The sequence below is a fragment of the Serinus canaria genome, chromosome 1A, assembly GCF_022539315.1.
Source record: "Serinus canaria isolate serCan28SL12 chromosome 1A, serCan2020, whole genome shotgun sequence".
Classification (NCBI taxonomy): domain Eukaryota; kingdom Metazoa; phylum Chordata; class Aves; order Passeriformes; family Fringillidae; genus Serinus; species Serinus canaria.
This window is the reverse complement of record NC_066314.1, coordinates 58,164,333-58,185,934: the sequence shown is the minus strand read 5'-3', so window position 1 is coordinate 58,185,934 and position 21,602 is coordinate 58,164,333. Positions and strand designations below refer to the sequence as shown.

General features: G+C 42.1%; 2 protein-coding genes across 7 annotated transcripts in view; one reads left to right on the top strand and one right to left on the bottom strand.

Annotated features, from left to right (window-relative positions):
- Positions 1–653, bottom strand: part of LOC103819610 (uncharacterized) — a 28,875-nt gene extending 28,222 nt beyond the window's left edge. For all 3 annotated transcript variants that reach the window (XM_050987883.1, XM_030237792.2, XM_050987888.1), the window contains exon 1: positions 369–653. Coding sequence is in view for 1 of the 3 variants with exons in the window: in XM_030237792.2 (XP_030093652.2) it covers positions 369–373 (5 nt within the window). In the remaining 2 variants the exon portion in view is untranslated. The remainder of the gene's footprint in view (positions 1–368) is intronic.
- A 104-nt stretch (positions 654–757) lies between these two features.
- On the top strand, positions 758–20,469 carry MKRN1 (makorin ring finger protein 1). 4 transcript variants are annotated; one of them, XM_050987895.1, is made up of 9 exons: positions 759–960; positions 7,976–8,104; positions 12,520–12,746; positions 15,383–15,523; positions 17,282–17,508; positions 17,991–18,205; positions 18,901–19,011; positions 19,474–19,588; positions 20,030–20,469. In XM_050987895.1, exons 1-9 carry the CDS (start codon positions 791–793, stop codon positions 20,240–20,242), a joined length of 1,548 nt encoding a protein of 515 aa, XP_050843852.1. In that variant the 5' UTR covers positions 759–790; the 3' UTR covers positions 20,243–20,469. The 4 variants fall into 4 exon arrangements, with proteins under 4 accessions (XP_050843865.1, XP_050843852.1, XP_050843859.1 ...); XM_030238587.2 differs by having other exon boundaries at positions 762–960; positions 19,474–19,612; XM_050987908.1 differs by lacking the exon at positions 15,383–15,523 and having other exon boundaries at positions 758–960.
- Positions 20,470–21,602: the final 1,133 nt, after the last annotated feature.

Here is a 21,602-nt window from a genome sequence, read left to right as displayed (position 1 = left end):
GATTTATTAATATATTTTCAAGGAGAGAGGCAAAGTATCAGTACCACTGCAATGACAGGGTTCTCCCTTCATCTTGCCCCTGCGCCCCAGCTTGTCACTATCTTTTGGGAATGTGTTTAGTACTTGGCTTAAGGTTCTTGGCAGTAGGGAAGCCAAGGGCACCATGTGGATCAGGCAAACAGCAGTTTCACAACCAGGATTTATTACAGAATCACAGAATAGGTTGGGTTAGTGGGACCATCATCCGGCCCAAGCTCCCTGCTCAAGCAGGGCCGTCCTAGGACACACAACACAGCATCGCGTCCAGAGGGTTCTGGAGTATCTGCAGTGAGGGACATACTACAGCAGAAGGACGCGATGTTTCTTACCCCATTAGTGCAGCACCGGGTGGCTCAGTGCCAACTTTTAGCCAGGGCCTTTGCGGCACCACTGTCCCGTTCTGCTCCCCGCCCCCCGCCGGCGCCACGTCGCCGTTCCGTGTCGTTCCCTCCTGGAAAAGGGCTTTTCCCGCCGCCGGCTGATCCCGGCGGGGTGAGCCGGGCCCCACGCCCACGCGCGCTCCCGGCGGCGCCGCGGGGGCGCGCACGGACCGTGCGGTCCCTGCGGCCGCGCGAGGGCAGCACCGGCGCGGCCCCGCCCCCGGCGCGTTCGCGCGCGCCCGTCCTGCTCGGCCAACGGGAGCCGCCGCTGGGCCGGGGGGCGGAGCTGCGGCCGCGCCCCGCCCCGCGCGGCCGGAAGGATCCGCTCCCGGAAGTTCCGGCGCTGCCGCCGCTTTGCGGGATAAACAGAAATGGCGGAGGCGGTGGCGGCGCTGGAGACAACGGCGGGCGCGGCGGGCGCGGCCCTGGGGTCACCCGCGGCGGCCGCGGGAGCGGCGGCCGTCGCCTTCGACTTCGCGGCCGTGCCGCCGCCATCCGCGGGGCCGGGGGGAGGCGGTTGGACCAAGCAGGTCACCTGCAGGTACGCGCCGTCCGTGGCGGGTGGGGGGGGGGGGGGGGAAACGGGCGGGCGCGGCCGCCCTTCCTTGTCCTTCTTTTTCTTTCCCTTCCCTTCTCCCCGCAGTGCCCCCCACCCCGCCCCGGGGCCTTTCCCCTCACCGCCGCCGCCCCCCCCGCCCCTCCCCCCACGGTCACGTACGCGCTGCGCGCGCCCGCCCGTGGCGCGCGCCGGCCCCGCCCCGCGCGCGTCCCCGGGGGTGGCGAACGGCCCCGGCCCCGGGCGGGACCGGCTCCGGGCGGGGCTACCGGCGGAGATGGCGCGACCGCGGCGCCGGCAGCCGGGCCCGCCGGTGGGGGCGGTGCGGCCCGCGGCCTTTCTCCAGCCGCGGCCTCGTGCGAGGGTGTTCCCTGCGGCCTAGCGCCTGCGGCGGCCGCGCCGCGCCGGGAGCGTTCCCGCCGCCTCACCGGGAGCCGTGGGCCGCTCGTTATTGTGCGGGAGCAGGCCCGCAGTGCTCTGCGCGAAGGACGCCGTGTGAAAGGAAGTCCTGCAGCCGCGTTCCGCAAAGCGCGACAAAGCAGGAAACGCGACGTAATTTAAATTGTTGTGCGTTTCAATCGATATTTAAAATTGGGGATTAACTAGTGATTGATATAGCGAAAGCTAATTATTAAAGCGGAGAAGTGGAATAGGTCGTGACATATAACAGAATGTGCGAAGCGGCCCTGCCTGTGTCATAGAGGCTCTGTGTGCTGCGTCATTTCCTATCCGTGTTTTCCTTTAAACTATATTCCTGATAAATCTTCTCGCTGGGGTTATGCAAGCCGTACTGCGTATTTTAAAGCTTGCCAGATGGACTATTTTTAAACCTACAGTGCTGGTCGGTTGGCAGGCAGAATTTATAACAGTTTTGTGAGTGTAGACATATATTAGTTAATATAAAAGCAAATGGTAATCCAAGATTTACATCGATGAGCGTCTCCTGATTTTTAAAAATTTATTTATTTAATAAATTAAATTGCATTTAACGTGTTTGTGGACAAATAAATTCTAAGTCACTGGGAAGCAAAAAGGACCATCCCTTGGTTAGGAAAGAAGAAGCTCTAGATCTTGATTGAGTTTTTTTGTATCTCTCTTGCTTGTTTTTTTTCCTATTTGTTTTACCGGCAGATTGCAGCAGCAGCATGAGGAGCCGCTGCTCGGCTTTCAGGGAGCTCGCTGGCTGTGTCTGTTTGGTATCCCCTGCGGTGTTTAAAGCGTCCCTGTTCGCTGTTGCTCCACATCAATTTTGGCTGATGCCCAGCTATCTGCTTCCCTTCGGGAAGCTCCGTTCAGCAGCGCTCCCGGGGGGCTGCTGCGGGCAGAGCGGTTTGCCTGCGAATCCCCGGGTTAATGTTTGATGCCGGCGAAATGACCGGGAACCGTGCTTAGCTCAGCTTTAAGTGAGGCATAAGGTCAGCGCTCCCTCTATTTGAGTTTGCCTCGTAATTTCTGAAGATCGAAAGGCTCAATTAGGCAAATTGGATTCGTGAGACAGCAATGGAATAGGTATAGATGCAGGATCGATTTATTGAAGACAGCGACAGAGGCAGTCAAGTTCATCTGTGTCCTGCAGTGCGGAGTTGAGGGAATACATTTATTTTCAAACACTCAGGCCAAGTGAGAGGCTAAAGCTGCTCTTTTGTAATGGTTAATGTGCTTTAATTTGAGATTAAACAATGGAATCTTGGCCTTGCATCTAATGAACGTCTCCATTCTTTGTTCTCTTTGCCTAATCCTGCTAGTTATCCCATTGCTTGCTTTATTAATTTTTATGGGACCATTCAAGTTCGAGGGAGAATGGCTTTAATCAGGCTTTAAAGTGAAATTAGCCATTTTGACTTGCCCTTCTAGGAACCTGTGATAAGAATTTTGGATTTCCAGATTTGGTTTCAATAGGATAGAAATAAAGATATATCTTTAAGAATAAAGATATATCTTCCTAAATATGAATAATATTTAGGAAGATATATTTCTTACTATTAAATTTTAGTTTACCTTTATAAATGAGCTGGAGGATTTAACAGTGAGATGAAGAAGTTAAATTTCAAAATGCAGGTTTTTAGAGTGGGAGGTAGAGCAGTTGCTCTTTGAGTAACACTGCACAGTTTTTTTCGTTTACAGGCATTTTTAGTTGAATCATCATAGGGGTGACAGTAAATGCTGCCTGAAAAACTTTTGGGAGACAGTCCCTTCAGTATAAGGAGCTAGCACGTGATGGTTGGGACAGAAATACTGCTGTTTTATGGAAACTGGAAGGCTTAAAATTGGTGCCATAAGTTCTTGCTGTTCCTTTGAATATCTGATATGATAAATAGCTTGGTTAATGAGTTTTAATATACCAGTGTGATATCCTCGGGATGGATGAATAATATCTCGGAGTGAGAGACACAATGACTAAGAAGAAGGACTTTGGTTTCTCCTACACATACATTTTTGCTGATGTTACTCTTCTGTTTTTCTTGCAGCTAAAGTTTAGAAGTCTCAGGGTGAAATACGGGAAATTATGTTCCCTAAGAGACAATGAAAAAGGTTGTTTTTTTTGGTTTTTTTTTTTTTTTTTACTTCTGTGGTTTAGCAGTTTTCAAGGATTGTCTTTGGTAAAAATTTATATTTTAAATTTTAATCTGGATTAAATGGCAGGGGAACAAAGCTAATTCAGAACTTGTTTTTTGTTATTATGAACTTTTTCTTATTGATATGTTTGAAATAAAAAAAATGGTTGTCCTTACCAAGTTCCTCAGTCCTTCCAGTTCAGTTGGCTACATGGTTTTATTGAGCATTGCTATAGCCAGTCTTTTTTTTTTTCTAAAGGCTTGGCACTGTTTGTTCCATGCTTGTGTTTTCCAGATTTCATGGGACATTAAAAGTCATCAAGTTGATGTAAACAAATTGCATTTCACTTGTTTGTTTTAGAACTGAATGTAAATAAAACCCATAGCAACTAAGTGCTGTACTTTGAGTGCTGTCTCTTAGTTGTTCTTCCTGAAAACCTGGGTGAGGTAATTTTCTCTTTTCATGTGAAGAGTGTGCATCAGTAAAGTCAGGCCTCCTTAATTCCATGCAGCACCAGGGATGAGGTGCAGGGCACAAACCTCCTGCTAGCCTGCCTGGATTGCCCCTTTCATGGCTGCTCTGGTCTGCATCCCTGGTAACTTCTGAAGGAGGTTATGGAGAAGGGACAATGAGCTAAATGCTATGAAGATCAACTTTTTTTTTTCCCTTTTACTAACTCCAGCAGAATTTCATTGGCAAGTAACGAGTCTGAACACCCAGGAGCTGTGCTAGAGCAGCGTGCTTAGCCTCTTTCCTGCTGCCTGCTGCCTTCTTCCCAGGAATTCTCAGTCTCTGTATGGCACCTGAAGAAGCTAATGACTGCAGTTGGATGTTATCCTGAGCTTCCCCATCTGCCAGTCATGGCAGTGTCTTGGGTTTTGAAGGAGGTCTGCTGTTGGCTGTAACATTCTAATTTAGCTGGAGCAGTAGTATGATAAAACAAATTAGCATTACCTGAAAGCAGAAACCTGAACTAAAGAACAGAATACATCTGAATAAGGAAACGCATTGCAAGCTTCCAAAGCTGTAGAAGGAAGGTTTGCCTATTGAGAAATACCCATGAAAATCAGGATATGCTCTTTTGATCAAAGCATTCATAAGTAGACATATGTTGAACCTTTTTCAGTGATAAAATGCCAGTGCAGGCAGTTATTAATTTTGTCTGGTTGTTCCATGTGTTCGTGGCACTCATGTTTTCTACAATTGTGCAGTGAACTGAACTGGGGAAATTATCTGGACTTGGATCCTGATGATTTCTCTAGTCTGGCTCCCCAAGCAGCTTAACCGAATTACACTTGTATATTTGAATTGGAAGGACAGAGAGCACTGCCACAATAAGTGCTTTTTTGGATGACAGCATCACAGAGGCTCAGAGAAAATCCAATTATATGCTTGTCTTGATCTAGTTTTATCTTTTCAGATGAAATTACATGTGTTCTCTGACTGCTTGACCAAATGCAAATTTCTGATGTCCTACGTGTCTGTGTGTAAGGCAGATAACTCATATATTTCTCAGTTTTAAGGGGGCTTTTTTCCTATAAGCAGAATGAAGGGGCTGGTATTGCTGTTGGGTAGGGTTAAATTGAATACTCTGTGTAAGTAAGGATGCTCTCCAAAATAAATTTCATTATCTTACCCCAAAAATAATGCACTATGTTTATTTTTTTTTTACTTGGCTAAAGTGTTTTAGTCAAAGACTGCAATTTGATGTGTAAAGTGTTATATCGTTTGTGACCTTAAAGTAAAAATCTTACCTCTTGGTGAGGGGGAGGGTTGTGGAAGAAGTTGGGGTGTAATCCTAAGAGAAATACATTTTTTTCCCCTCCCAGTGCAGCCTTCATGTTCAAATAATGCTGAGTTTGCTGCCTAGTATTGAAGACTTTAAGAGTGATGTGTGAATTAGAGCCTGGAGTGTTTCATGTTTATTTTTTGCCCTTTATAGCCTACCATTTCAATATAATAAATTGCGACAACTTTCAGAATTACATAGAATCTGCATTTTCAGAGGATTTTCTGGTGTAAATTAGGAAGGAAGGAAAGGGGTTCGGAGCTTAATTTTCCCTTTCATGCAGTGGGAGAAGCTAATTTTGGGGCTTAGAAGTCTTGTTGGCCAAACAGTTTCTATCACATGTCCTCACTTCAGGCAGGAGCCTTTCTGTCAGTCACTTATTTCAGCTGTAGTGGTGTTCCAGCACATGGCTGGCTCAAGGAGCAGAGTGGCTGTGCAGAGTGGTTGGGCAGTGATGTGATCCAGATTAAAAATAACCATGGGGGCAGCAAAAGGAATGTTAGGTTCCATTGCAGCCATTTCCTGGTCTGTGCCAGCCAGTGGCTGTGAAGTTGCTGCCCCAGCACTTGGGGGAAGCAATGCTGAGTGGAAATAAGGAAAGGGTGGAGATAACACTTGTTAAAGAACAAACCTTAAGCAATCTGAAGTCTTTTTTTTTACCCTTTTGGTGTGACTCCCATTTCTTAAAAGCAATCAAACCAGAAATTCCAGTTATATTCTAGTTCCATGACTTCATGGATGGTTAGGTTTGGTTTTGTTTGGGGGGCTTTTTTTGTTTGTTTGGGGAAGAGGAGAGATTAAGTACGGGTGGTTTTTTTTTTTGGTTGAGTGTTGGTTTTTTCCTTTTGACATGGGTCTTCCTGGGTGGTTTATGCTGGGGTGGGTGAGCGTAACTTTTAAGGGGTTTTTTGGAGAGATTGCTGATGGTATATTTGCAGGGATGGGCCTTGTTCTGTTTTTGCAACACCCTGTTCCTGCTGTTTGTACCTCCACCTGACCCTGCAGAGCCTTATCTGGGTCTTCTGCTGCTTGTTTTTTATGTAGGATCACGTTTCTTACCTGGTTAATTTGTCTACAGGGTACAGACAGGGGATTTGGAGTGTGAATTGCAGCCTGATGGCAAGTGACAACTTGTGTTCTGTTAAGCTTGTTGAGATTATTTTTTTTTCTTGGTATGTTGAATGCACCACTGGTATTGCATATGAAGGGTTATCAGATCTCTAAACCCTCAACCTCAGGTTTTAATATTTCCCTAAAACTGGATTGCAGATGTAGCTCTACTTATGTCATTTAGTGCATTGTTCGCTGGCTTTATCTGACTTCTTAAAAATACAGTAGACTAAATAGCTGTGTAGAAGTGCATGCAGTTCAACATCTTACCACCTTTCTTGGCCAGGAATATCTACTTGAATGTACTGTTCTCTGAAGAGGTGTCCTAATCTTAGTTGTGGCTGCTGAAAGATGATCTCTGTCTCTTGTGCTGACTGTGAGGTTGCACTCAGCTGCTTGGAGGGCCTGGTTCTGCTGGCTCTGCAAAGTGCTGGAAGTGGAGGAGGGAGGACTGCCCCGCGCAGCAGCAAGTTGGGCTTAGATGGGTTTTATCTGCTTCTCAACCTTTCCTCAGGTAGTGTTTTGTGTGAGACCTAACTCCTGACAAATTTTCTTGTTTACTAGCTCTTCCTATTTTCAGTGAGTTCAGAGTTTGCAGCTTGTTATCTGGAGGCAGTGTGGCTTCTTTCTAAACTGAAGTGTTGGTAAACATTTATGGATTCAGTTTTTACACAGGATTTTTTTTCCTTTTTTCCTTTTTTTCTTTGCTAACACTTTTATGTGGATTGGGAAAGGTGTACTTGAACTTTTCAGTTGTTATTTTTAAGATACTGAATCTGAACACTTGCAGTGCACTGAATTTCTAGAGGCTTGTTCTTCTCGGTTAAAACTGAAGAATTCTTGAAAACCACTCTACAATTCTCTTGAATAACTACATTGAAGATGCTGAATTAAACTTGTGCTACTTGACATGCTGAAATTGATCAAACTGTCCTCAAAAGCTTTGAAACTGTCCAAGTTTTTCAAAACAAGCAGCACAATGTTGAAGCAGGGTGCTTTGATTTATTTGGCTCCTATCACAGGAGCTAATGTGTGTGCTTTGTCAGATGTAATTATCCATCACAAACATGTTTTTCATTCTTGGAGAGGAAATCACATTTGATTTAATTATTTATGAATCCAGAATAGATTTAAAACCTTGGGTGATTTAGGATGTGTCTGGATTTGAGTCTTGTATCCATTGTTGGGATTCAGGAAGGTTTTTGCTTGTGTCAGGACACAGGGGCTACAAGTAAAACTTGGTGCCAATCTGCTTGGTCCAAGACTCTTTCCTCTTAGTGTCACAGCCCAGGACAACTGTGCTTTTACAGGTTTGTGTTTTTTCCCCAGGCTTTTGTAAGAGCAAGTCCCTAAATGTGCAGCACAGTTCACTGGAGTAGCTGAGGCTTCATCTTTCCTCAAATGTTCTTATTTGTATTATTTTATTGGGGCAGAATCCTATGAGTCTTTAATACAACATACTTTGATTTATAGAATAATAAGATCATCCAAATATTTTTGCAGCTTCAGTGCTTCTCCTTAACTCATCATTATCTTCTCTTACAGATACTTCATGCATGGAGTCTGCAAGGAAGGAGACAACTGCCGCTACTCCCATGACCTCTCCACCAGTCAGTCTGCCATGGTGTGCAGGTATTACCAGCGAGGATGCTGTGCTTATGGAGATCATTGCAGGTAAAGAAATGCCCTGGCCAACCTGCAGGAAGCTTTGCACTCTGAATCCCTGAGTAGAGAGCTCGGGGAAAAACAGTAAATGTTAGTGCTTTCCTTTTCCGTTGCAACTTCAGATATTTTTAAGAATAACTTTTCACTGACTCTTGTCTTGTTGAATACCAGTGTTTTCTATGCAAAAAAATGAGCAAAGGCAAGGTGGTAACTGGTTTTCAGGAAAGTGATAGTTGTCAGCACGGGGAGTTTTCTTATCTTTTATTAATAACATGAGTAGATTAATCGAAATCTGAGATTACTTTCAGACTAGCTGAATGGATGAGAATGAGTTACACTATTTAAGTGATCATAAAAGCCTGAACAGGTAAGAATTTATTTTCTTCGTGTTGTTTCTTGAGGAATTGGTACCCTGACACTGGAACTACCATTTTAGGAAAGTAACTGGAGTTTGTTATATAAGTTGCCTGTACAAAACAGCTTTATGAAAACATACTCTGAATTGGTCCATACCCCTGAACTTAAAATAAAAAATAAATTGTGAAGAAGAAAAACAGATACTTTTCTAGTGGAGCCAAGCTTTACAAGGGCTTAGGAATGTTTCATAATTCATTTTATTAAAACTTACCAGAAGTTTTACCATTCTGTCTTATGGCAGCTGTAATTAGTGATTAAACATTTGCATCATTATTTTATGTGGTAACTCATAGTTAGCTTCATTTTCATGTTTCATAAAGGGTTACTATATGTAAGAAAGGTAACAAAGAATGCCTCTCTGTAGTCTTCTGTCTGCCAGTGTTGTTTTTTGATTGTGTAGATCAGTGGTCTTCCAACTTTGGATCATGCACTCCATCAGTTCAATATTTTTGAGCTCCCACCAACATACACATTTATTTATAATTTATATGTGTGTATCTACATCTACTACTGTACTAGTGTTATGTACACTATAAAACATAACCCAAAACCAGAATTTAAAAAAAGTTGTACTAAAGGTGAAATGAAAAATATTTGAGGGATATTTTATGAACAGTTCAAAGCAATTTTTACTGTCACTAAAAGCCTGATTAGTAATAATATTTTTTTTACTGACAGTAATATTGATTCAATGGGCTTTTTTATTATTTAAAATCTCAGTGTAGCGTTTTGTGATATGGTTATTTGAAGATCTCATTAGAAGTTCAGTTTATTTCAGTCCTTGGTTTTAATGGCAGTCGTAGCTGAAAAAGATCTTTCACGAAGATAAGCAGATCCAAAAGGAAGTGTATTGTTGGCTGCATTGTAATGTGTGATAAATTTAGCTGGTAGGTTTCCACCTTTCCTGATGTCAGTCAGCTGTTAGTGCAGATTCACTGGAAGGTGTTGCATTTTTATATTTTTAGCAAATGGGTCCAACATACACTGGAATTCTGATTTTGAAAGATTTTTAAACATGTTACAGAAATAATTTTCCAAGTTTAAGTGTGCACGATATGAAAGATTTATTTGTCGTCGACACACTTGGATAGTTTTTGGCAATAAAATCACATAATGGTGGAAACAGTTCCTTTTCAAAGTGTTGTCTCCATACCACAAATTTCCTTCAAAAAGCACTTATCTGTTTGTAGAATGCCTTTATCTTGGAGGGACAGTTTGAATATGGTTTGGTTTGGTTGGTTTGGGTTTGTTGTTTTGGTATTTTTTTAATATCTGCTCAGCAGCATATTGCTGGCACTGACTTGTCATCACAGAAAAGGGCAGCAAATTTGCAGCACTTGTCTTTGTGAAATAAACATGCATAACTCATCCATGACAATTTTTAAGTGCTTTGCCATGAGATAATCAGCAAACATCTGTGTGGTACAGAAGATTTTCATGGTTGCTCTCCTCCTTATAACTGCAGTAAACATTTGACTATTTAAAGGTCTATATTGATGACATTTTCTAGTGTCACTTGGCTGCTTCTGGATCCATCTTTGCTACAATATCTTGCCTGTGAATGATGCAGTGATGAATTTCTGGTGGGGTGCTATCCCTGTACCCTTACCCTGCAATCTCTTATTGTGGTCAGAGCAGCTGCTGCTTCAGTGGTTTTACTTGCACAGTTTTTCCATAAATCGTTGTTTTTATTAAAGTAATTGTATACTATTGAGAAGATATCTCCTCTAGTGAATCTTTTTGTCTTTGTTAAAGAAGTAATTTGTTGAGAATGTTTCTCTACTGGTGCATCTTTTCTTTGGTGTCTCACAAAAAGTACTCCACATTGAAACAGAGTCTAGCAAATATCATAAGCTGAGATGTGAAAAACATCTGTACTTTTCTTTCTTCCATACAGCAAACTTCCCACTCTGCACAATTTATTCTACTGCTTGTTCTTCAGACTCTAGCAGTGTTTCCTATGTGTTTCCCAACAGTATTTGCTGACAAAGGAATGCATTTTACTTTGTCACCATATTGTTTTCCATGAGTTATTTGAGTAATTTTTACCACAGCAGGAAGAAAAAGTAGTCCAATGGCATATGGCTTTTGTCTTTCATTGTTATGTAACAAGCCTCAAAAGAGGTTTCTAAACCCTTTCTGTGAAGTTCTGCAAAGTACTGGATTCAGTAGCACATGACTTGAAACATCTTGGAAAAAAATGTGGAGGTTTGGCTTTGTGTTCCAGATGTTTTGATTTTCAGTGCCTTGCCAATTGAGATGGCTTCATCCTTTCAGTAGCTAATATCTCAAAGTACAGCATACACCGAGGGCATGGTTCTTCATCAGTAATAGTGAATGTAAATCCATATTTCAGATTGCCTTCTTGGTAATCTTGATCTCTTCTGTGGTTCCCCTCCCCCTGAGTTCAAGAGCTGATTGGGTGGCATTGTTTTGCTTCATAGTGTGGCTGATGAGGAGCTGGTAGTAGGAGTGGAACTGTTAGCTCTGACATTTGCTTCTTGGCTTTTGCTGGCTTTATCATTGCTGTCAGCCCACAGTTGCAGGCATCTTTTTAAGCCACTTGTTCTCTTTGTCAGGGTTAGTTTAGGTAAAACAAGACCAGATAATCTGTTGATCCATTAAGTGGGCACTAGTAAAGTTCAATATGTCACAATGTGCTGAAAGTGAGCAGACAAGGGGGTGCCACTGTCAACCCAGTGGGTGATGGAACACCTCCTCCTTCAGGGTGCCTCACACGTTCCACATGGGGGCTCTCTGATGTGTGGACTGTGAGGACACTGCCATCAACATGTATCTTAATAATAATAATAGTAATTTATTGTATTTTTAAGGGGAAGAATACCACTAAGTTGTAGTATTTTCTTCCTGCACCCCATTGGCTTGCCTTGGGCACCTAGTATGGTGCACCCACTTTGGAGGCCACAGATGTAGAGATCTGAAGGCTAGAATTTTAAATGTGCTTCGTAGGAGTAGAATTTCCAAGCTGACATTTGGTTAAGAGCACCTCTTTAATATGCAAGAATTGTGACACTTCTTTGTTTTTAATCTGACACGAGCTAAGTGAATCACAGTCACTTCAAACTTCTGTGTGATCTCAAAAAATTTCCTCCTGTTTCCTTGAAATTAGTCAGCAAATATCTAAGACTATAATAGTATATTTGTCATTTATTTTCCCTATATAGTCTCCTAGTTGCTGGAAGACAGATTTTTGAGGGAAATGTGCCTTCCCTTTTATTGTTGATGGTAGGGTTAAAAGGGTTCCGATTATCATTTTTCACAATAAGCTGAAAGGGGCATTAAGAATAAGTACTCAAATTCAGTGTAAAATCTGTTTGAGGCATGATGCTGGGACACAGGAAAAGAATAATTTATGTTGGTGGGGAATCTCTGAATCTGTGCCAGCTGAGGCCAGGTCGCCCAAGGCATTGTCCAGCTTTGAATATCTGCATGCATGAAGATTGTGCACCCATTCTAGTGTTTAACTACTCTTAGAGCAAATTTTTTTTCTTAATATTCATAACTGTAACTTCCCATTTTGGACTAGTGTCTGCTGACTGTCATCCTGTCACTGACCTCTTGGAAGACTCTGGCTGATCTTTCCTGTGTCTTTCCGTGAGGTAGTTGGAGGCAGCAGTGTTTGTCCTGAGTCTTCTCTTTATAATGCTAGATAAACTCATTTTTTTCATTCAGCAATACTATACATGTGTAATAGGTAACTGACCTGTTTGCGACATACTTGAAGATTGTTCTGTGTGTAAGAATTGTGCTCTTTTTTCTCCAAAATCTCAGAGTACCTTGTGTTTTCTTGAACAATTCTGACAGATTGCACAAGTGGAAGCATTTCTCTATTAAGGGTCATCAGTGACTTTCTCATCCTAGCCATTTCTGGGTCCTCCTTCCAAATATGCATGTTCACATCTTCATTAGTTCATTTTCAGTACGTGGGGTTGCTGTCTGGAGTATTTTTTTGTGGAAAGTTGACATGATGTGTTTTAACTTTTTAGATATGAACATACCAAGCCACTAATACAGGAAGAAGTGACTGATGTTAACCCAGAGGCAGAAATCTATCCATCAGTGTCCTCAGAGTTTGCGTCACTCCCTGAAACAGTTGAAGAATTTATTACTGAGATAGAAGATGAAAATACAGATCTGGCAGCAGCTGGAGTAGGGGCTGAAGACTGGGTGAATGCAGTGGAGTTTGTCCCTGGGCAGCCATACTGTGGACGTGGTAAGCTGATCATGGGATAACAGTGAATTTCCATCATGGCTCAACAGTTTCTGTGTAGTGCATTTATTTTAATGCATTTGACTACAGCTATTTGTATTTATTGATCAGTTCAAGTGAGCTTGGGTTTTCCAACGCGAGAAGCCAGACTGACTGTTTCATTCTGAAACCAGGTGTATTTCAGGTCAGTCTCTGCATGACTGGCTTTCTCTCACTATGTTTCTGAATGACTTGAGAATCTCCTTTGAAGTTTAGTTTGCATATGGGATGGAAGAGGAAATTACTGGTGATAAAATTAATATTGCTACTCTGGAGAGATAATCTGCTGCCTTTGTGTTTTGGGTTGGTTGATTTGGTTTGGGATGGTTTTGCTGTCTTTCAAAGGTTTTTCAGTGGAGATATGGATTCCTGTAAAAGGAATTGAAGCCTGATGCTTACTTTAGTGGATCCCATGGCTAGAGGCTGAAAATGATTTATTCTTGTTAGCTTTCTGGAACTCAACTTTCTAATACTGTGACGGCTCACAATGAGAATGAGACTGAAGAAACTCATCAAACGGGACCACACTATTTGAGCAGCATACCTCTCATCCGTTTTTCCTGCCAAAATAGAACAGATTAAAGTAAAAAGTAGGCTGAAGGTGTTCACTTTAGCATAATTTTTAATATTTGTCTCTCTAAGGCATGAGAAGGGTATGAGTACTTAAATGTTTGAATTCAAAATGGACACCTTGCATCCAGAAGAATGTGAAGATCTCATAGAGTGCTCAGATTATACTGCTTTGTCTCCGTGGCACTCTAAGATGCTCAGATTGGAAAGAGAATGATTTCAGTGTTACAGGGTGCTGCTTGGAGCCTCCTGCCATCCAATTTGAGGAGGGTGAAGAGGAATGATCAAGTGACACAAACAGTTTGCTAATGTAGTTGAGAAGTTTGATTATGGAATCGCATAATAGATGTGAACTATGTGAACTTGAGTATATCCCAAAGGAGTGAAAACTTGACAGCTACCTGTGAATGTGCCACCTTAGTGTCATGAAAGTTAGAGCTTCTGTGCTTGTTGAGACAAAGGATTTAAAAAAATATTTTAATCAGAATATAATATTCAGATTGGAAGGACCTCTGGATTTCATCTAGTTTGTTTCCTGCTTAAAGTTTGCCAGGGGCTTTGTTTAGTTGAATCTCTATCCTCAGAGATGTTCAAAGGGCCATAACCTCTGGGAATCCTTTGTGGTGTTTGACTTCTTTCACAAAGAAAGCCTCTTTCCTTGTATGTAATTGGATTTTTGCCTGCCTCAGCTTGCCTTCTGTCTCTTGTCATTTGCACATCTAAGAGTCAGTCACTTTTCTTGGGAATCAGCCCCATTAATGATTGGCTGGCCCTCCACTGGAATCAATTCATTGCTGGTTTGACCAGCCAGAGATCTTTTAAATATGTACAGTCCTTATAGAAGAGCTGGTGCTTCTTCCTGACGTCTAAGTCACTACACTGTTAACTTAGTATTTTTAAAGCAATTTTTTTTCTAAGGGTTAGGCATACTTTTCATGCAAACTTGTGTGAGATTAACTTAAATAACATTCTCTTCTGTGAATCTTGTTGCAAGTCTGTTTTATAGCTTTTGAAACTTGATGTAAACATACTCATCTGTTTCTCTTCTGAACAGTGCTACATGATGCTAATTCCCATGGTGACTTTAAAAAAACTTCACTTTTCTGAAGCAACTGTCTTTATTAAGCTACAGAAATAAAAATGTGTGCAGTGTATTCTGTAGTGTATGCCCTAAAGCAGATTATTCTTGTCAAATTGCTGGAGAAATGTACAGATACTTGGAAACTTCAAAATGAAATATATTTCTCAAGATTCCCTAGAAGCCTGTGTGTTGAAAATTTTCTTAAAAATTAGAAAGATTCAAGGCTGCAATTTAACCATGCATAGATGGGACTATAATGCTTACCTTTTACTGTGATTCTCTGATTCGGGACTAAACCTCGTCTCTTGAAGAAGACTTCAGGACCTAGCATAGAAAATAGTGATGATTCTTCAGGTATTCACTTTTTAGTTGTACAGATGTGCCACGTTTCCTGACTTGTTCTGCAGCAATTGAGGAAGAGTAGAAAGGCAGAAATACAAGAAACAATAAACTTGGTGTCTGTTTCCTGTTACTGAAAGATTAATGTGTTTAATGCTATGAAGTGTGTCCTAAGTGCAAGCAGGTGGTGTGTGGATCAAAGTTAACAAACCGGTTTTTCCACTAGTATGAATTTAACCCTGTTGACTGGTAAATTGGCAGTGAGAAGGTGGGGATTGAGTCCACCTACTGGTGACCAGAGATTTGGAAACAGCAAACCATCGCAGAGAACAAATGCTACTCTGAGGGATGTTGGATTTGTATCTGCTGAGGCAGTGAAGTCTTCTGAATTTTTCTAATTGTGGTTTTCAAAGAGAAAGTAAAACTGTAGCTGCTACAGTGCAGAAGATACGGAAAATATACATGCTGTTCCAGCCTCACAGTAAAGAGTTTTTTCTTAGTATCTAATCTAAACCCACCCTTTTTCAGGTTGAATTTTAGTTTGAAACCATTACCCCTTGTCTTATTACTACATGCCTTTGTAAAAAGTCCCTCTTCATCTTTCTTGTAGGCCCCCTTCAGGTCCTGGAAGGCTGCAGTAAGGTCACCCCGGAGCCTTCTCTTCTCCAGGCCGAGCAACCCCAGCTCTCTGAGCCTTTCCTCATAGGGGAGGTGTTCCATCCCTCTAACCATCTTCATGGCCCTCAACTAGGTAAAAAATTCTGTGACAACACTAATTTGAGCAACCACTGGCAAATGCAACAGTTGAGGGACTAAAAACTGAATGGTAGTTGTGATTTTTGTTACTTTTTATGGAAGTGGAGACCATGAATTTCAAATAGGAGGGGCAAGTGGGATTTCAATAAGTAAGTACATATTTTCATGTTCTACTGAGCTACTCAGGAGAGAATGTAGAGCCTAGTATGTGGTTTCTTGTCACTAGTGCTAGTTCACTAAAACTCAGGGGGAAGAAGAACTAATGACCATAACTTTGTTTGGGAATCTCGGACTGAAAATGAACAGGTTGCCAGGTGACTTGTTACCCAGTTACTCACTTGCTGTGAAAAGTATGTTTCTAACAAACAGACTTCTCCAGGATCACTGAGTGACCACTACAGTCTGAGATGGTTCAAGAAGGAGACTTGATCTTGAGAGCTAATATTTTTCTACACTAATCGTCAATATTTGCTTATTCCTCAAAACCTAAGTCACAGGGACATGCATTGTCTTTTTCCTAAGACTAACAGACTGATACATGCCTGTTGTTATGTCTTTGCTCCATAGGGATGAAAACTGTGTGAGTGTGCAGCCTCTGATTAATTTGGGGGAGTCTGTCCTTCACTTTAACTGATCCAAATATGCCTTTGGTAGTTTTTACTTGCTTCTGCAAATCTAGTGCTTGAACAGCTTCTAAAAGTTACACTTTCTTATAGTATAGATGAGTTGCTACTCTTGTAACAGCTTCTGGTTATGTAAATTAACTCCAGCTGCTGTTCTTCCTGGTGTTTACTCTGAATATATTAATGCTTTATGTTTATTAGACCTTCAATTTCTCACTGACTGCTTTTGTCTTCTAATTCAGTCATCATCCTCCTTATGTAAAAATTTCAGAAGGCTGACTTGTGGTGAGGCAGGCAAGCATGTGTTTGAGGTACAGGGAGGAGTGTTCAGCCATAGCTATCTAAAGGGGGAAGAGAAAAGATCCAGATTTCAATTCAGTTTAAGGTTGGGTGAGGGAATTTACTTTAGATTTGCAAAACTGGTAGCCAGCTTAGAATGCAGTGATAATAGCCTGAATTTCAGTTTCATGTGTCTGGCTAATTGACCAGATACCTGTTTAGGACAGGGGTTTTTTTGGCAAATATGTAGAATGGAGTTAGAATGGACACCACTTCTCTATCAATCCTAGAGATGCATGGTAGTCCAGAAATGAAAGTTTGTTCATGCTAAAGAACAGTGTGCTAATTAGCCTGCACATAAGAAATTGCAGATGTAGTGTTGCCATACTAGCATTTTCTTATGCTGGATACATCTTTATTATTTCAGCTGTGTAATTTCTGGGAAAAAAAAACTTGTTAACTTTAGCTGATGTGAAAATTTGAAGTAAAGTGAAATTGATTCTAAAAGCTGTGTGAGATTTGTAGCTTTATTTAATGATTGCTGAACCAGAGTCTGTATTAAGCTGCTGATGACTAGTGCAATTTTTCTAGTTGGACTTAGCCTGTAAATGGATCTTTCCAGACCACTGAAACTTTGATAGCTTTAATCTTGTCTGGGTTGAAGGATGAAAAAATTGGTCTTGAAATTAATTGAGTGGGGAAAATAATTTAGTTCAGATTGAGGGTGTGTGAACTTGGACTGAAGTGAACCTAGGTTATTTCTGTTATTCTGTTTGGGTGACCCTGAGTCTTCTTACTCATGGTGCTCAAAACCTGAATGTGCTGCTTACTGTTCTTAATTCTGTTCCCAGCTGCTCCTTTCTGTGCTGAAGCACCCTTGCAGGAAATGGTGATTGAAGAAGAATACGAGAAGCAGCAGGCAGATGTGGAGATGAAAAAGGAGCTGTGTCCCTACGCTGCGTTAGGAGAATGTCGTTATGGAGAAAACTGTGTGTACATCCATGGGGACGTGTGTGATATGTGTGGCCTGCAGGTCTTGCATCCCATTGATGCTGCACAGAGATCTCAGCACATAAAGGTAAGCAAACAACTGTCTGCTGTTTAACAGCTGTAAGTTATTGCTTCCTATGTTCCCTCAATCACTTGTTACTAATTCCCTTTTATTTGAAGGTGTATGCAGGTCAGGCAGTGAATGAAATTCCGGTTGTAAACTAGACTGTTTCCTGCCAGGGCCATACTCAAAAGCAGCTGGATTTCCTTATCTGTGTTGGGAGAGCTGTCTGCTTAAAGATACTGGAGCTTTGTTCTTTGCCTTGTCAAAGTGGATGGTCTTTTAGATTGCCTTTTCATGTTTAAAAGCAGTGTCTGAAGGAAGGAATTTGAAATCTGAATTGGTTGTTCACCAGTACTGGAACAAACTTTTTTTGAGGATGAAGATTTTTTTCAGCCTAATCACACCTCATGAATTTTGCAAAACAGCAGATGAGTTTAAAAACCTGCCTAGACCTCACCAGATGACCAGTCATCTCTGTAGTTGTTTACTTTGTGTCTCCTTTTCAGTCTTGCATTGAAGCTCACGAGAAGGACATGGAGCTTTCCTTTGCCGTCCAGCGTAGTAAAGACATGGTGTGCGGGATCTGCATGGAGGTGGTGTATGAGAAAGCTAACCCTAGCGAGCGCCGCTTTGGGATCCTCTCCAACTGCAGCCACACTTACTGTCTCAAGTGCATCCGCAAGTGGAGGAGTGCTAAGCAGTTTGAGAGCAAGATTATAAAGTGAGGCACTTTCCCATTTCGATTGTGCTTTGTTACTGTGGAAGAACTTAGTAACTTGTGACAACTTGCAACAGACTTCCAGATGCAGACTGCACAGAGGCTGCATTTAATGCATACTAACTTTTAGTTTAGGAATGAAATAATTGTTAGGGATAACATTTACACTCTGATTTGGTCAATACTGGGTTAAAACTCAATGATAGTAAATAACTGTTGTTTCTTTAGTAGCATGTTGTCCAGTGGTTACTGTTTATGTCTTGGACACCCAGGCAGGAATCTGGAAACAGATTAACCAGTTCAGAATGTATGCTGCTTAATTCATTACTGCCTTAAAACATTATTCGGTTGGCAAAACATTTCTCCCTTTAAGGCTGTTCTAGAAAATACCAAGTTCCAATCAAATAAATATAGGGAAAATACCAAAATAAATTTATTTAATTCTAAAGAAAAAGGAGTCTGTGTGAAGTGTTTTTTCAAGCTTTTCTGAGACAAGCTGACCAGCTGCCATTGCCATTGAGTTCTTGAAGAGAAATTAGGTTGTCTTCACTTATAAGACAGTCTAGATTGAAAAGGTTGTACAGCAAGTATATGAGTACAGTACCTCTTTAAAGATGGATATATGCCATGGCTTGTTATATAGGAGAGAGAGCGCCCTGTCATGTGGAATTTTGCAGCACAGTCTGTTCGTTTCCCAGGTCCTGCCCAGAATGCCGGATCACGTCTAACTTTGTCATTCCAAGTGAGTACTGGGTGGAGGAGAAGGAAGAGAAGCAGAAACTCATTCAGAAATACAAGGAGGCAATGAGGTATGAGCAATGCAGCCTTTTATCAGATTGAGACTGCAGAGATAAAGGCACTCGTGGAAAAGAAGGGTGTTAATGTAAAGCCCCTTTTCACACCTCCTTTCCACCACCACATGTGAAGCACTTCTCTGCCTGTCTGCCCACAGAAGCATGTACACGGTCCCAGAGCTATTTCTGGGACCAGAAAACACCAGAGGTGTTTTTTCACCTCAGGCTTCCCGTTCTCTACACAAAACACTGGTAGTGTAGCCGTAAGGCAGTCCAAACTCGTGCACTGCACACCATTGTTGTCCCTCTGCATGCATCAGTCCACACATAGTGTAATGAATCATTTCTGCATGTAGGTCTTTCACTCACAAAATTGCCATCCTGGTACCCGAGATCCTTGTGGACTGCAGGTAGATGCAGTTCTGAAGTCTGATTGGGGTGTGCTGTCAGTAAGGGTTGCGATATTTTCCTTTCCAGCAACAAGCCATGCAGGTATTTTGATGAAGGCCGTGGGAGCTGTCCATTTGGAGGGAACTGTTTTTACAAGCATGAATATCCTGATGGCCGCCAAGAGGAGCCACAAAGACCCAAAGTAGGAACCTCAAGTAGATACCGGGTTAGTGCTGCTGATTAATTGTCCCTTCAACAGACAGAGAGCACAGGAGGGGTGTGCATTATGTCTTCTGCATTGAGAAGAGGATAGGGAAATACTGACTTTTCTTTTTTCCACTTCTGATAGACCTCTGTAATGGTGAATTTGAAGGAAGCAGTGCTCTAAAGTTTGTGAATGCTGGAGGCCAAGATGGAAAGACTAAATTTAAAAAACTTTCTTACAACATACTGAAGTAAAAATGTTGGGTAGCAGTAATAGGGGTGTGTGTGAGGGTTAATTCTGCTGGAGGTCAGTATCTCCCTAAAAGAGAAATGTGATTTCTTGCATGTCAGAAAGTACACCAGGGACATGTCAGCTTCTGGAAAGGCTCCTGCTTTGTACCACTGGGTCACCTAGGAAATCCTTGTGTTCCATTTGCAGGCGCAGCGGAGGAATCGGTTCTGGGAGTTCATCGAGGAGCGAGAGAACGGTGATCCCTTTGAAACCGACGAGGATGAGGTGGTGACCTTTGAGCTTGGTGAGATGTTGCTTATGCTGTTGGCAGCCGGAGGTGATGATGAGCTAACGGATTCCGAGGATGAGTGGGACTTATTTCATGATGAGCTGGAAGATTATTATGATTTGGATCTATAGCACCTGTCAGTGGAGTGTGGACTGTTGTCTTGGCTTCAGGCAGTAGCTATTACCTGTGGTGTTGTGGCAGTGCCTGTGTTTCTCCTAGGCAGGCCGATCAATTCCAGGTGCTGTTGTAATAACTTTTACCCAGGGTCTGTCTCTTCCCTTCCCCTCCTTTCCCACCCCAGGAGTGTTGTTTTTCCTCTGTTTCAACAAATAACAATAAATAAATCTTTAAAATGTTAGTTTTTGTAAAAATGAATTTAACTGTCAAACAGTTAGCTTAGGTTTGTTGCTTCATCTGTGTACCCAACAGAGTTCACCCAGTTCCAGGGTTAAAGTGTTTACAGGACTTCCACACTCATTTTGAAGAGCCCAGATACAAAAATGAGCAGTGGCCATGCAGTGGGGATGTAAATTGGCTGATGGCCTTTATTCTGTCTTTGTACCAATATTTCTGATTTCAGGCCAGATACAAATATTCTTTCTGGAATCAGTTCCGTTCCAGCCCCCTCATGTACACGTCTTCATTTGTGACTTTTGGTCTCTGTTTACTTGCACATTACTATTACTACTGTGTAACCAGAACCAGGTGTGAAAGTTCTGGATTTTTACTGTGTTTAGCATGAAAGGAAAATGTCTTTGTGAAAGGAGAACTCTCTATGTGTATATACAGATAAATGTAGAGTTGGACCTCAAGGATGGGGAGACTCTGTGTAAGTTAAAAATAACAAAACCATCTTTCACCCCCTCTTGGTGCATGAAGTCTTGCCTCCAATTGGACATGAAACTGGTCTAATGGTCTCAGCCCAGATTGGGAAACGATCCTAATTATCGCTTAACTTGATAGATGGCACTCCCTAATACACCAGCTCTCTTTCATGTGTATGATTAGGGTTGTCCAGGAGCAGAAATCCGGTTAGCCAAGGTGGGGTCAGAGGAACACCAGAGAGGACCCTTTAGCTTTATCGCTCTGTAAGTTTTAGAACTTCATGTAAACACTTAAGCCGTGAGCTTTGCTAGAAACTCGCTATGCCTCCCAGCTGCTTTGAGGTACTTGTGCCTCTCTGCAGCTGAGTTGGGCAGGTTGCCTGGTAAAGCTGTTCAGTTTATGTGAGTTACTGCTTACAAAGGCAGTCTTGCAGTTTCTGGCTGTAATTTGCATTGAGAAATTACTTTGCCACCAAAGCCCCAGCACAGGAATTTTAACCTTGCATTACATTATTGCTGTTTTTTATTGACTTGTGGATGCCCCGTGATCTGTTCTCCTGCTGCTCTTGTCCCCTAGACTGCCTCTCCTTTCACTTTTAAATGGAATGAGAAATTGTTCTGAGGTCTATAACGTATTGTTTTGCAGCTGCCTTTTGTAAGAAGCACT

Bases quoted from the DNA above. Each gene is read 5' to 3' on its own strand.
- MKRN1 (XM_030238587.2), top strand. From the start codon at position 791: ATGGCGGAGGCGGTGGCGGCGCTGGAGACAACGGCGGGCGCGGCGGGC. The intron at 18,206-18,900 runs GTGAGGCACTTT...TTCGTTTCCCAG, and splicing joins TTTGAGAGCAAGATTATAAA to GTCCTGCCCAGAATGCCGGA. The intron at 19,012-19,473 runs GTATGAGCAATG...TTTCCTTTCCAG, and splicing joins AAATACAAGGAGGCAATGAG to CAACAAGCCATGCAGGTATT.